The 12,555-nt window shown below is 46.7% G+C and overlaps 1 protein-coding gene across 1 annotated transcript; it reads right to left on the reverse strand.

Annotated features, from left to right (window-relative positions):
• Positions 8,673-9,453, reverse strand: LOC109224332. The gene is made up of 2 exons (XM_019388918.1): positions 9,260-9,453; positions 8,673-9,144 (listed from the first exon to the last, which is right to left on the reverse strand). Exons 1-2 carry the CDS (start codon positions 9,451-9,453, stop codon positions 8,673-8,675), a joined length of 666 nt encoding a protein of 221 aa, XP_019244463.1.

Consider the following 12,555-nt stretch of genomic DNA (forward strand, 5'->3'; position numbering starts at 1 on the left):
CCGCAGTTTTGACTATACATCGCATTTGTAAGAATCCCTAAAGGGCATACCCTCGGCGTAGACACCTAAAATTGCCTCTCGGGATCAAAAATGGCCCCGGCCAAACGCACACGACTCCGGTCGAAATAGCTGCTATAGCCCAAGAAACGCGACTCGGGGACGCCCGACTGTTGCTAAAAAATCCTCCGAATCTACTTCGGAAAGAACCGGTTTAACACAGGCTTCCCTCAATAGGCAAAAAATGAGTCCCGACCACGTCGGCTCCAAAATCGCAAAAGCGTCGATCTACTCGACCTATGAGCTATGAACCTTCCGAGGTGCTCGAAACATCACCGACTACGACTTGAAATTGAGGTTCTTTTAGAACCGACGACGGGTCAGGCAAAATACTCAATAAGACCTTAACAAGAGGAAACAAAGCCTACAAAAAGCCTCCGGGCCTCATATCAAAAGGTCTCTACGACCAAACAGCGTAAGTGCCATTGTCGCCGGCTAAGCATGCCTCCGGGCCTCATATCAAAAGGTCTCTACGACCATACAGCGTAAGAGCCATTGTCGCCAGCTTGAAAATTGATAGCTTGAGGATTAAAGTGAGCTCGAATCGTAACCCGATTCGGAGACCGGATCCAAAATAGTTAACCTAAGCAAAGCCTCCGGGCCTCATATCAGAAGGTTTCTACGACCAAACAGCGTAAGTGCCATTATCGCTGGCTAAGCATGCCTCCGGGCCTCATACTAAAAGGTCCCAATGACCAAGCAACGCGAAAGGCCACCGTCGCTGGCCGAGAGCTCAAATGAGATTCAAGGGTCGATTACAGCTCGAGTCGCAACACGACTTGGAGACTAGACCCAAAAAATCAAAATACTCCCTAGAGCGTGACACCAACGCCGCTTTCTCTAACCGGAACCTCTGAAAAAGATCAAAGGGTCAATTACAGCTCGAATCGCAACGCGACTTGGAGACTGGACCCGAAAAATCGCCAAACGCCCAAGGGCAGAGAATGAAAATCATTATCACCAGCCCAAACGGGCTCGAGGGTAAGATAAGCTCGAGTCAGGATCCCGACTCGGAGACTGAACCTGAGAGAAATTCAATCACAATACGCCCAAAATCACGGCCCAAACGATGCCACCAACGGCCGAGACAAATCTCCAGGCCGCGCGCCCGCAAAATCGCTTCAGTCCAGGAGCACAAAGGGTCATCACCCTCCGCCCATGCAGGCGGGAAAAAACTGGAAGGCCAATCAGAGCTCGAGCCGTAACGCGACTCGGGGATTAGTTCCAAAAACCGGTCTACACAATCAAAAGCAACGACAGAAAAAAGGTACAAAAGGAATAATACTTTAAAATTTCCTTTTATGTTACATGCGAAAAAACATTCTCCACCTACAGGCACGCCCCGCGCGCGCTGGAAACCGGGCTACAAAATGATATAACCTATATTTTGCGCCAGAAGGCTATGACCCGTCAAGATCACCCACTGCAACATCCACAAGGAGTGACCGAGCGTCGCCCTCGTCCGCCCTTGCTTGAGCCAATTCCTCCGAGAGAATAAAGCCTCTCGCTCCAACTTCCTCGAACACTTCTCTCCGGGATCGGCAACGAACATATCCTAAGTTGAGATTTTAGACGTAGGGCCTCTATTCCCTAGTCACCTTTTACCAACATTAGGGCTCCAATCCCTGAGTTGAGTTTNACGATCAAGGGCTTGCCTCAACTCAGATTGAGCGCCATCAGCCTCCTTTATGCAAATCGCCATCTCGTGATCCTCCCTGGTTTGGCTTAACGTCGCTTCCGCCCGGGCATCAATTATTTCGGCCCTGACCTTCGAGAGGTCTAACCCAGTCTCTCGATCATATCCGCCTGAACCTTGGCGTTGCTACAGGACAAGTTAAACTGGGCCTCGAAGGCAGGGATCCTAGCTGAGGCACTCGTCTCCTCCAAGGCTTGAGCCCGCACTTGGCCCCTTAGCTCCTCGCAAGCTGCCCTGACACGATTCACGTCATCTCTAAGGTACTCCAAGGCCTATGTCTTTTTCTGCAGCTGATATGGCAGGAAGAGGTTAGCCTTAAAATTAGAAAGAAGCAAAGAACACACTACAGAAAGTTACCTGCTCCATCAAATAGCTCTCATAGTTCGAGCTCCGATACGCCTCATATCGCCAATGCTGCAGCTCAACTTCCTTCTCCTTTCAAAGAAGCCTAAGGGATTCTCCCTCATCCCGAATCCTTTGGAACTTGGCCTTTTGACGAGACAACTCGGACTTAAGCCTATCACAGGCCTGCACAGGAAAGATTCAATATGAGGAGGAAGATGCGGGATATAAGAGAATTATGCACGAACTCACCGCGAAGTGAAGATGGCAGATTTCCTCCAGATCAGAACACGCTCCTGATAGTACTGCTCATGCGACCCCGGAAGAACCGGCCCCGGGCATAACATGCTCACTCGAGGGAGCCGTTTGCCGAGAAACAGGCGCCCCGGGGGTCTTCAGAAGCACGCGCCCGGCCAGCGCCACTAAAAGCTCCTTCACATGATGGGTCCCGGACCCTCTTGCTACTACCATCTCTCGGCCCAGAGGCCGACGACTCAATCTCCTCTCTGGGAAAGCGCTGCCTCGCCTCGAGGAACCACCCGATATCTACAAAAAATAGTGAGTCCAGCATAAAGGAGATGGGAAAATGTTGCGTCGAGTACATATCAGCGGGACAAAAGCAACATATGCATTTACCCTGATGGTACACTCCCTACCTGATGCGAGATATGGCTTGCCACCTGCGTTCGTCGCAAGACGAATGGGTCACCAGCCGCCGAACCCAGCCGGGCAAATAATGAACTTGGCCCGGAGTCCACGAAGTTGCTGCAATAAGGGAAGTAACACTGATTACTTGGCCGATTTTCGCCATGAACAAAATTTGAAGGAACGACAAAGCGCCTCACTTACGTGCGTGATTCCACCCTTCGGGGAAGGGCAGAAACTCCATAGGAATAATATCGTTCGTCCTAACTCGGACAAACCAACTAGCCCACTCTCGATCTCCGCCTTCCTCATCATTAATAACAAAGGGCATGGGCGAACGACCCCTCAAGGTTAACAGTCCTTGATGGTGAAAGGGCCGATATAGCCTGATGAGATGATCGAGCGTGAAATCAAGTCCGGCTTTCTCCGCGAAGAATCTCATCATCAACACCGTCCGCCAAAATGACGGATGAATCTGCGCCAGGGTGACCCGATACTTCAAGAAAAAATCGAGCATGACCTTATCAAGAGGACCAAAGGCAAAGGGGTATAGGTACACACTCAAAAACCCATCAGCAGAGTCCGCGATGCCTTCACTGGGGGAAAGCACCCGAGGTGTCATCCCCTCGCTCCACCTGCAGTATCGCCTCGCCATCTCCAGGTGTTCCTCTCTTACAAAGGATGTCGACTCCAGAGCGAAATCCTTCGACTCTCTAGCGCCGGGAACAGCATTCTCCGCCTTTTGCCCCAGTTCCGAGGTGGTCGCCATGATTGAAGCAGAACTAATAAAATAAAGTAAAGAAGCACAAACGCTTTTCGCACATTAAAAAGATAGGGAGCCCTATGCCGAAACGGAAGAACAGCTGCCAAAATAGTGAAGTCTTGCAAAAAGGCCGAAGCCACCCCTCTTATATACAAAAGGCAACGACGAAGTCACCTGCCAGATGTAAGCTCCAGGAAGCCAATGGCCTCGATACGAATCGACGGGTCAATACCCGACCCAGGAAACATCCTCCAACAGACGACTAAGCTCGAGGATCCACGCAAATTATCTCCACACTCCAGGCAGCATTTCACATTTTGAACCCCCGGCCGCCAAGAAGCAGGGTCACGATGAGCTCCATAGCACCGATGCCAGATGCGAGGCACGCATCTGGGCTCGCATTTCCCACTCCGAAGGAGTAAACCCCGGAAGCTCCGATCTCCAAAGCTCCACGAGGCCCCAAAGAAGCGCCCCGCACATAGGCAAACCCCTCGAACGGAAGCCAACCTTACACTCTTTGAAAGAGTTATCCACATAAAAATCAACAGGGCCCACCGAGGCACCCAGGGATGACCTTCATCCGGGGTATCGTTCCCGAAGGCCTCGAAATTTGATACAAGATCCCCAAATGATCCTGCAGGCCCCGACGACTCAAGCTTATCCGGTCGGTCCTCTATCAACCCAAAGTACGACAAAAAGAAAGTGGGAAAGAGCCTTGCCAATCAGCTGGAGACCAGAACGAGCTATCACGGCAAGCTACAACGGCCCATAAACAAAAGAAGGCATTCAAAAATCCCGAAGGGCGTAGAAGCAAGCAAGCGCCAAAGGGGAAGCAAAAGTCTATCTCATGCGGCCTGAAAAGACCGTCCACATCCAGATCAATTAGGGCTCCGGGGTACCCGAAGACGACCTACATCCGGAGTAGTACCCCCGGAGACCTCGGAACTCAACGCGTGGTCTCCGAATAGCTCGGGAGACTCTCACAGCATCAATCTGTCAGATTGATCCAGAGTTGTCCCAAAGGACGACGATGGGACCGAAAAGAGCCCATGTCGATCGGCAAGAAATCAAAGCAAACCCTCACGCCCAAATTAAAAATCAGCGATCAGCAACACAAAAGGATACGTTCGAAGGGCCTCGAAAGGCATGAAAGCATACAGAGACAAAGCAAGTTCGGAAGCAGAGGTCAACAAAGTTCATTTCTCATTTATGAAGTTTTCAAGTACAACAGCCCTAGAGGGGTCACGACGTTCGATTACAAAACCTCGGAGGGTCATCACATATGAAGTACAAAAGCTTACAAAGGGTTCCCAACCAGATAAGACAAAAGAGAATACATGAAGAAAGGGCCTCGGACCTACTCTACTCTCGAAGGAAGTATCTCCAGGATCACCTCTAGAAGCCCTTTCTCAGCTGTCCACTTTGACGTGGCCAATGAAGAGCAACCAGGGAGCAGGAAGGGACGACGAAGCGCCACAGCTCTCCGAATCTCAAGGATCCTCTTTGGCGAAGGAAGCTTCGGAGAGACAGCAGGACGAACAATCCTCGGACCTGCTTGCATGGCTACTTCAAATACACTTCTTCGAGCGTCAAGCCGTGCAAGCTCCCGGCTCGGGGCGGAGTTCCACGTCAACCCGGGGTATGAAGGTGAGCAGCGGTGGATATTCCGAGCCCCCTTTTGAGCAGCGGTGCATAATCCGAATGGCCATCTACACAAAGGTGAAACCAACTCTCCACTCATCGCCATCTCAGGCTGATGGCAGCAGCAGCGGCCTACATGCCGACGACCGCGGCAATATCTGGACAGCATGTTTATGCTGAACGAAGGGAGGCCCCGGCAGAAGGCCTCGACGCGGCCCGGAAGATCTCCTCTAAACAGCATTGAGATAGAAAGAGTCCATCGTGATAATCAAAGGTAAAAGAAGATGGGAAGGAAGAAGCAAAGCATACCAGCAGAAGTATTGAGATGAAGGATGCAATGCCACAAAACACCCTCATTTATAGGGGGGAAACGACACGGTTATCGATGCTCTGAAAGATTGATCGACGGGTGTAATTACTACCTCCTTGAAAAAATGAACCAACGACAGCACTTTTGCCTCGAGGAGCAGAAACGACAGGACATCGAGCGGAGATCTATGAGACACGCCATCTGTCTCGGAAGATTGCGCCGCGATCTGAATCGCCATTATAGCGTCGTCAAAAGGAGCTCAAGGAGTCGAGTGTCAGAATCATTTCCCATCACTTCGTCATGAGAAACACGGAGACTATCTGTATGCGGTAAAATCAGAAGACTTGATTTTTTGCTATCAAGACATTTTGGAAGCCTTCCTTGAGACCCCGAGGGTAGGAGGCCATGGTCGAGTTCTCGGCCTCAGGGCTCGTCGAGGTCCTAATCGAAAGAAGCAGGGTCCGAGGTCAGGATAAGAAAGGAAGTCTCCTAAGCACATGGCTACACCTGACGGGTCTGGCCTATCTAAGAGACTACTGAGAGGACTTGCATCAGGCCGTCCCATCTTTGTACCCTTGCAATTAATATATATTTTCTTTATCGAGTCCCCTCGCCTATATAAGGGGGACTCACCCTACCTTGTAAAAGGGCTGATGTTGCTCCACTTCTCCACAATGCAATAATATCTCTCTCTCTCTCTTTCTCCTAAATTATAAGTCTTCATCGACCCCGAGGTCGTCTTAGCATTTTATTATTTCTTCGTTTGTTCTTCATCATTTAGCTCAAGATTGATAGTATAGAGCCTTACTTACTTATATCTTTATATTTATCCCCTTCCCCCCTACCCTCTATAAGCCCGAGATAGGCTCGAGGCCTGGCTTCGAGGTACCTACTGGCTTGCATTACGCCCGGGAACGTCCCATTACTGGTTCGGTTATCGCTTTGATTAGCCCGATCTTTACCGTTTTACTTCACGCCTTAGCATTAGTTACCCTTACAAACTAGCTCGGGAATAGATCACGTATTTTTAGAATCCCATTTACAAATTTAATTGTCGTTACCATTTTCATGGTAAACAGTCCCCTTTTCTATGACAGATGCAATCCAGCCACGCTCGTTGTCCTTGTTGGATACTTTAGCTACATACTCAGTTGTGCCCGACTGCCACTCCTCAAAGTACAGGTCATTAATAGTGGCGTCATCATAGAGTACTTGGACCCCTCGAACTTGGACAGAATGTTCAAATATCATGTTTCTCTTTTGCTCGGAATTCCTTGAGGCACCATAAGAAGCATAGAACTCCCCTCCAAGTGTCTCATTATATTCATCTAGGACCTCAGTGAAAAACTCCCATTTTCTCTTCTTAATGTTCTCGATCACGTGAGGGTAGTGCTCCTTCAGCCCATTTAGACTCAACTGCTTCTCCTCGAGAATCTTTCCCTTTGTTAGCTCTTCTTTGTACAGGTTCATGGAGCCTGTGACTCCAAACGTGAGATGAAGATCCTCCCCCATCTTCCGTCGTACCTCAGCTTGTAGTCAACATATGGCCTGAGGTCACTCTGTGCCTCCTCCTCTTCAGACAGGAAGGAGTGTTGCGAATTGCCTAGGCCCGTTGATGTTGGGATTGTTGTGCTTGTTTGCTTAGAGTAGCAGCCCGTTTCTTTCCATGAGCGGACGTTGATCGCGTTGAAAGAGACTTCTTTAGTGCCATTCTTGTTAATGAAACATTGTGTGAGTGGGTGAAATAGCATAGGAATCACATTGAGACAAAAGTAATGAGGAAAGTAGCTTGTGCGATGTGTTATGCGATTGCATAACAACTATGCGGTCCGCAAACCCATCGCAATTTTTCAAAAGCCAGAAGGCCAAAATGATTATTCGATCGCAAAAGTGGCTGCATATTACGTTATGCGTCCGCAAAGTGGTCGCATTTCATCTCACCAGTTGGGAAAATTAACTGCCTCTGTTTGCGGCACGTATGCGTACGGCAAAATGGTTTGTAATCGCAAACCCGATCGCATAATCATTTTGCAGCAGACCACCTAGGGGTCTTTTCGCGACGACTTTGCGGACCGAAAACCAATTATGCTGCCCGCTAAGATTGTCTTCTTCATTTTTAACGTGTTTCTTCACTCACTATGCACACCACACTCATATGCTTTCTTAAGATTACCTACCCAGATTCTCGTACCAAAGTGTTGAGAGAAAAAAGGGGGAAAAGGATTTTAGAAATCAACTAATTCCTAATACCCCATTCCGATCATAGGCTAATCAGTCGATTTAAAAATAGAGAGGTACTCAGACATGTCCCACTTTGTTTCATAAGAAATAACACACACAGTCACTCAACCAAATCCTCACCACAACGTTAACTGTAATCATAGGGAACTACGGGATCAGGGGAAACGACCATGGAGCTCAAAAATGAGGAAGAAGCATGAATCACAACCACGAGAGAGGGAAGAGAATCATACCAGATAGTTGAGCAAAATTATGCATGTCCGATATGCTTCGTGTGAGTGTGTGTGATTCTTTGCTTGGTGAGTAATTTTCCATTTGGTCTTTTCTTTCCTTGCTTGTTTTTTTTTATTTTTTTATTTTTGCTTTTGAATCGTGTTTCAGTGTATGTTTGTGATGAGAGTAAGGATGTGTGTAATATGCGAAAGGTTAGGGTCTGTAGAGTTTACGGCATGTAAGTCCATCGCATAACACATTATGCAATCGCATATGTGTTGTGCGATGGACTAATGACTAGGTAACCCAAACTTACTTTGCGATGCATTATGCGATCGCAAAGTTGTTATGCGGGGCGCAAAAGTGGAAAGCTTACCGCATTTTTGAACACCCAATTGGCCAGTTTTTCTGCATGTGTCCCAAAGTCATTATGCGACCTTATAGTTGCCGCAAAACAAACCACATTTTCTATTTTTCATTTTCCTCAGCACTAGCACCCTGTTCGTTATATTTTGAACTACCTGTACTCTAACACACACGTCAACCTGCTAAACACTATCAACTAAGCTACATAAATGAAAAAGTAAAAAAAGAGTGTTACCACACTTGGGTTGCCTCCCAAGAAGCGCTTGATTTAACATCGTGGCACGACGAAGTTGACCCTGTTTGGGCTATTTAGTGGTGGGGGCTACTGTTGGACTATCCTTTAGAGAAAATTGTTCTATCAAATGACTTTCTCCTATGGTACCGAGGTAATGCTTGACTCATTGACCATTAACCTTGAAAGTTCGAGTTCCATCCTCCGAATCCAGTTCAATAGCACCATAGCGGGACACGCTCACAACTTTGAACGGGCCAGGCCATTTGGACTTGAGTTTTCCCAGAAATAACTTGAGTCTTGAATTGAAGAGTAAGATCAAGTCACCAGAATTGAATTCCCGCTTCAAGAGCTTCTTATCATGGACAAACTTCATTCTCTCCTTGTACATGGCTGCACTCTCATAGGAATGGAGACGGAATTCTTCCATCTCATTGAGTTGTGTCATTCTCAGGTTAACAGACTCGGTCCAGTCAAGATTCAACTTCTTCAATGCCCACATGGCTTTGTGTTCAATCTCTACTGGCAGGTTACACGCTTTGCCAAAAACCAACCGGTATGGTGAAGTGCCAATGGGAGTCTTAAATTTTGTGCAATATGCCCACAACGCATCATCTAGCTTCCTTGACCAGTCTGTCCTGTTTGTATTGACAGTTTTGCTAGGTCTTTGTTTTGATTTCCCTGTTAGAAGCTTCAACCTGACCACTCGACTGAGGATGATAAGGTGTGGCCACCTTGTACTTTATGCTATACTTTTCAAGCAGCCCAGTGAAAGCCTTGTTGCAGAAATGAGAACCACCATCACTCAGGATGGCCCTAGGGGTACCAAACCACGTGAATATGTTTTTCTTCAAGAATGCCGCCACACTCCTTGCTTCATTGTTGGGCAAGGCGATTGCCTCGACCCATTTAGAGACGTAGTCCACAGCCACCACGATGTAGGTCATGCCATAAGAGCTCACGAAAGGGCCCATAAAGTCTATCCCCCACACATAAAAGATCTCGACCTCCAGTACAAAACTCATAGGCATCTCATGTATTTTGGATATTGACCCTTGCATTTGACATTGATCGCATGCCTTGACTATTTGATTTGCGTCTTGGTAGATCGATGGCCAATAGTAGCCACATTCAAGCACCTTTGTAGCCTCCGTTTTCCTCCATGATGACCCCCAACCGGAGAATCATTGCATGCCATGAGAATTGGCATTACCTCATCTTCCGAAACACACTGCCGAATGATGTTGCCGGCACAAATTCAGAACAAAATGGGTTCCTCCCAGTAGTATTGCCTACATTCTTGCAAGAACTTCTTCTTTTGATAAGTCTCAAATCCATCGGGAATAAGGCCACTAACCAAAGAGTTTGTCGCCATACCAAGGAGCAAATGTTCTAGACAATGCCAATATGTGCTCATCTGGAAAGGCATCATTGATTTCAAGGTCTTCTTTTGGTCTCCCTTCCTCTTCAAGCCTAGATAGGTGACCCGCAACTTTATTTTCTGTCCCTGTCCAATCCTTGACTTCAAAATCATGCAACAAAAGGACTCACCGTATAAATCATGGTTTGGCATCCTTCTTCGCCATAAGATAGCGAAGAGCAGCATGATCAGTGTAAACTATCACTTTGGACCCCAACAAATAAGCCCGAAACTTTTCAAATGCATAGACAATGGCGAGAAGTTCTTGCCCAGCCATAGTGTAATTCATTTGAGCGCCATTGGGTGTTTTGCTTGCATAGTAGACAGGGTGAAGGATCTTGTTGTGACGTTGATCAAGCACCACCCAAATAGCTATACCACTAGCGTCACACATGAGTTCAAATGGAAGAGACCAATCGGGTGTGACAATAATAGGTGTCGTTGTGAGCTTTTCTTTCAATTCTTAAAAAGCCTTTAGACACTTCTCATCAAATAAAAACTTTGCATCTTTCTCAAGGAGCTTGCACATGGGACTTGAAATTTTTTGGAAGTGCTTGATAAAATGCTTATAGAAGCCAGTGTGCCCTAAAAAGCATCGGACACCTTTTACTGAAGTGGGCGAAGGAAGCTATGAAATAATTTTGATCTTTGCCCGGTCAACCTCTATGCCTTGTTTGGAAATTTCGTGGCCAAAAAAAATGCCCTCGTCCACCATGAAGTGGAATTTCTCCCTGTTTAGCACAAGGTTTGTTTCTTCACATCTTTTGAGAACTTGTCTAAGGTTGTCAAGACAATGCTCAAAGGAATCACCCACTACAGAGAAGTCATCCATAAACATCTCTAAGAAATCTTCTACCATGTCTGAGAAGATTAACATCATGTACCGTTGAAAAGTAGTCGGAGCGTTGCATAGCGCAAATGGCATACGGCTAAAGGCAAAAGTACTATATGGGCATGTGAATATCGTCTTCTCTTGATCATTCAAGGCAATGTTAATTTGGTTATAGCCGGAATATCCATCCAAGAAGCAACAGAATGACCTCCCCGGCCGTTCAAGCATTTGATCAATAAACATAGGGAAATGGTCTTTAGAAGTCGCACTGTAAAGCTTCCGGTAATCCATGCAAACTCTCTATACAGACACTGTTCTCATTGGGATGAGCTAATTTTTATAATTTTGAATCACGGTCATGCCTCCTTTCTTTGGCACATATTGTACCACACTCACCCAATAACTATCGACAATGGCGAAGACCACCCCGGCATCTAACCATTTGATGATTTCTTTCTTTACTACCTCTTGCATGGAAGGGTTTAACCTTCTTTGATACTCCACACTTGGTTTGCTCTCTTGCTCCCATTATATCTTGTGTTCACAAATTTCGGCGGGAATCCCTCGGATGTCCGCTATTGTCCACCCAATAGCTTCCCTGTGACATTCAACAGTTGTTCTACCTGCACATTATCCAACAAAGAAGAAACGATTACCAGTAGAGTTCATTAGAGCCAAGAAATTTATACCTCGAGTGCAGTGGAAGTGGTTCGAGCTCAAGTTGCGGCGGCTCAATAATTTAAGACTTGGTGGGAGGAGTGACTGTATTCTCTACGTCAAGAGAAAGCTTCTTTGGAGCATAAGTGTAGGACCCAATTCATTCTAATGCATTCACCGATTCCATGTAACCCTCCATGTCTTCAGCATCAAAATTTACCCAAAATAACCGCCAATGCCTCACCAAGGCATTGTTCTTCCATCTTAATCTCAATTGCGTCTTCCACCTCAGCAACAACATCAATGACTGAGATGCTTTCAAATGCATGTGGCAACTTCATACCCTTGCTCGCTTGGAAGGTAACCTCTTCGTCATTAACTTGGAACTTAATCTCATTTAGTTCTGAATCCATAAGTGTTCTTCCGGTAGCAAGAAATGGTTTCTCAAAGATAATAGGGATTTCTTTGTCAACGGCACAATCAAGGAGCACAAACTCGGCCGGGAGAAGGAACTTTCCCACTTTCACAAGAACATCACCAATAATTCCCACCAGTCTCTTTATTGAACGATCGACTATTTGCACTCATACTTGTAGTTCTCGACATACCTAAGCCTGCTTGCTTGTAAATAGTAAGAGGCATTAAACTGATGCTAGCCCCATTATCATAAAGAGCTCTTGCAAAATTGCGCGCCCCAATAGTGCATGGAATGGTAAAACCTCCCGGATCTTCTTTCTTTTGAACGGTGGTTGTTGCAATGATGGAGCTAACCCAGTGAGTCACATTAAACACTTCATTCTGGTGATCAAGTCTTTGAAATACATAGCAAAACCCAGCATCTCTTGAAATGCTTCCCCAAATGGAATATTCACCGATAATTTCTAGAGAATGTCATAGAACTTCTCAAGTTTGCTATCATCAACCTTCCTAGCAAGTCTTTGAGGAAAAGGAGGAGGAGGTCTAGGAATTGGAGCTAGAGTTTTTGGTGTCTCTTTCACCTTTTCCTTAACCTCTTCCCGGCTCACTTCTTGAATTTGCACCTCTTCTAGGACCTTTTTGGCTTCAACAACAACTGGCACCTCAACTTCTACCTCAACTTCTTGTTCGGAGTCTTCCACTGTGACCACTTGTTCGCTCACT

This window comes from Nicotiana attenuata, chromosome 3 (assembly GCF_001879085.1).
Source record: "Nicotiana attenuata strain UT chromosome 3, NIATTr2, whole genome shotgun sequence".
Classification (NCBI taxonomy): Eukaryota; Viridiplantae; Streptophyta; class Magnoliopsida; order Solanales; family Solanaceae; genus Nicotiana; species Nicotiana attenuata.

Bases quoted from the DNA above. Each gene is read 5' to 3' on its own strand.
- LOC109224332 (XM_019388918.1), bottom strand. From the start codon at position 9,453: ATGACCTACATCGTGGTGGCTGTGGACTACGTCTCTAAATGGGTCGAG. The intron at 9,145-9,259 runs GTATAGCATAAA...CAATACAAACAG, and splicing joins TTCACTGGGCTGCTTGAAAA to GACAGACTGGTCAAGGAAGC.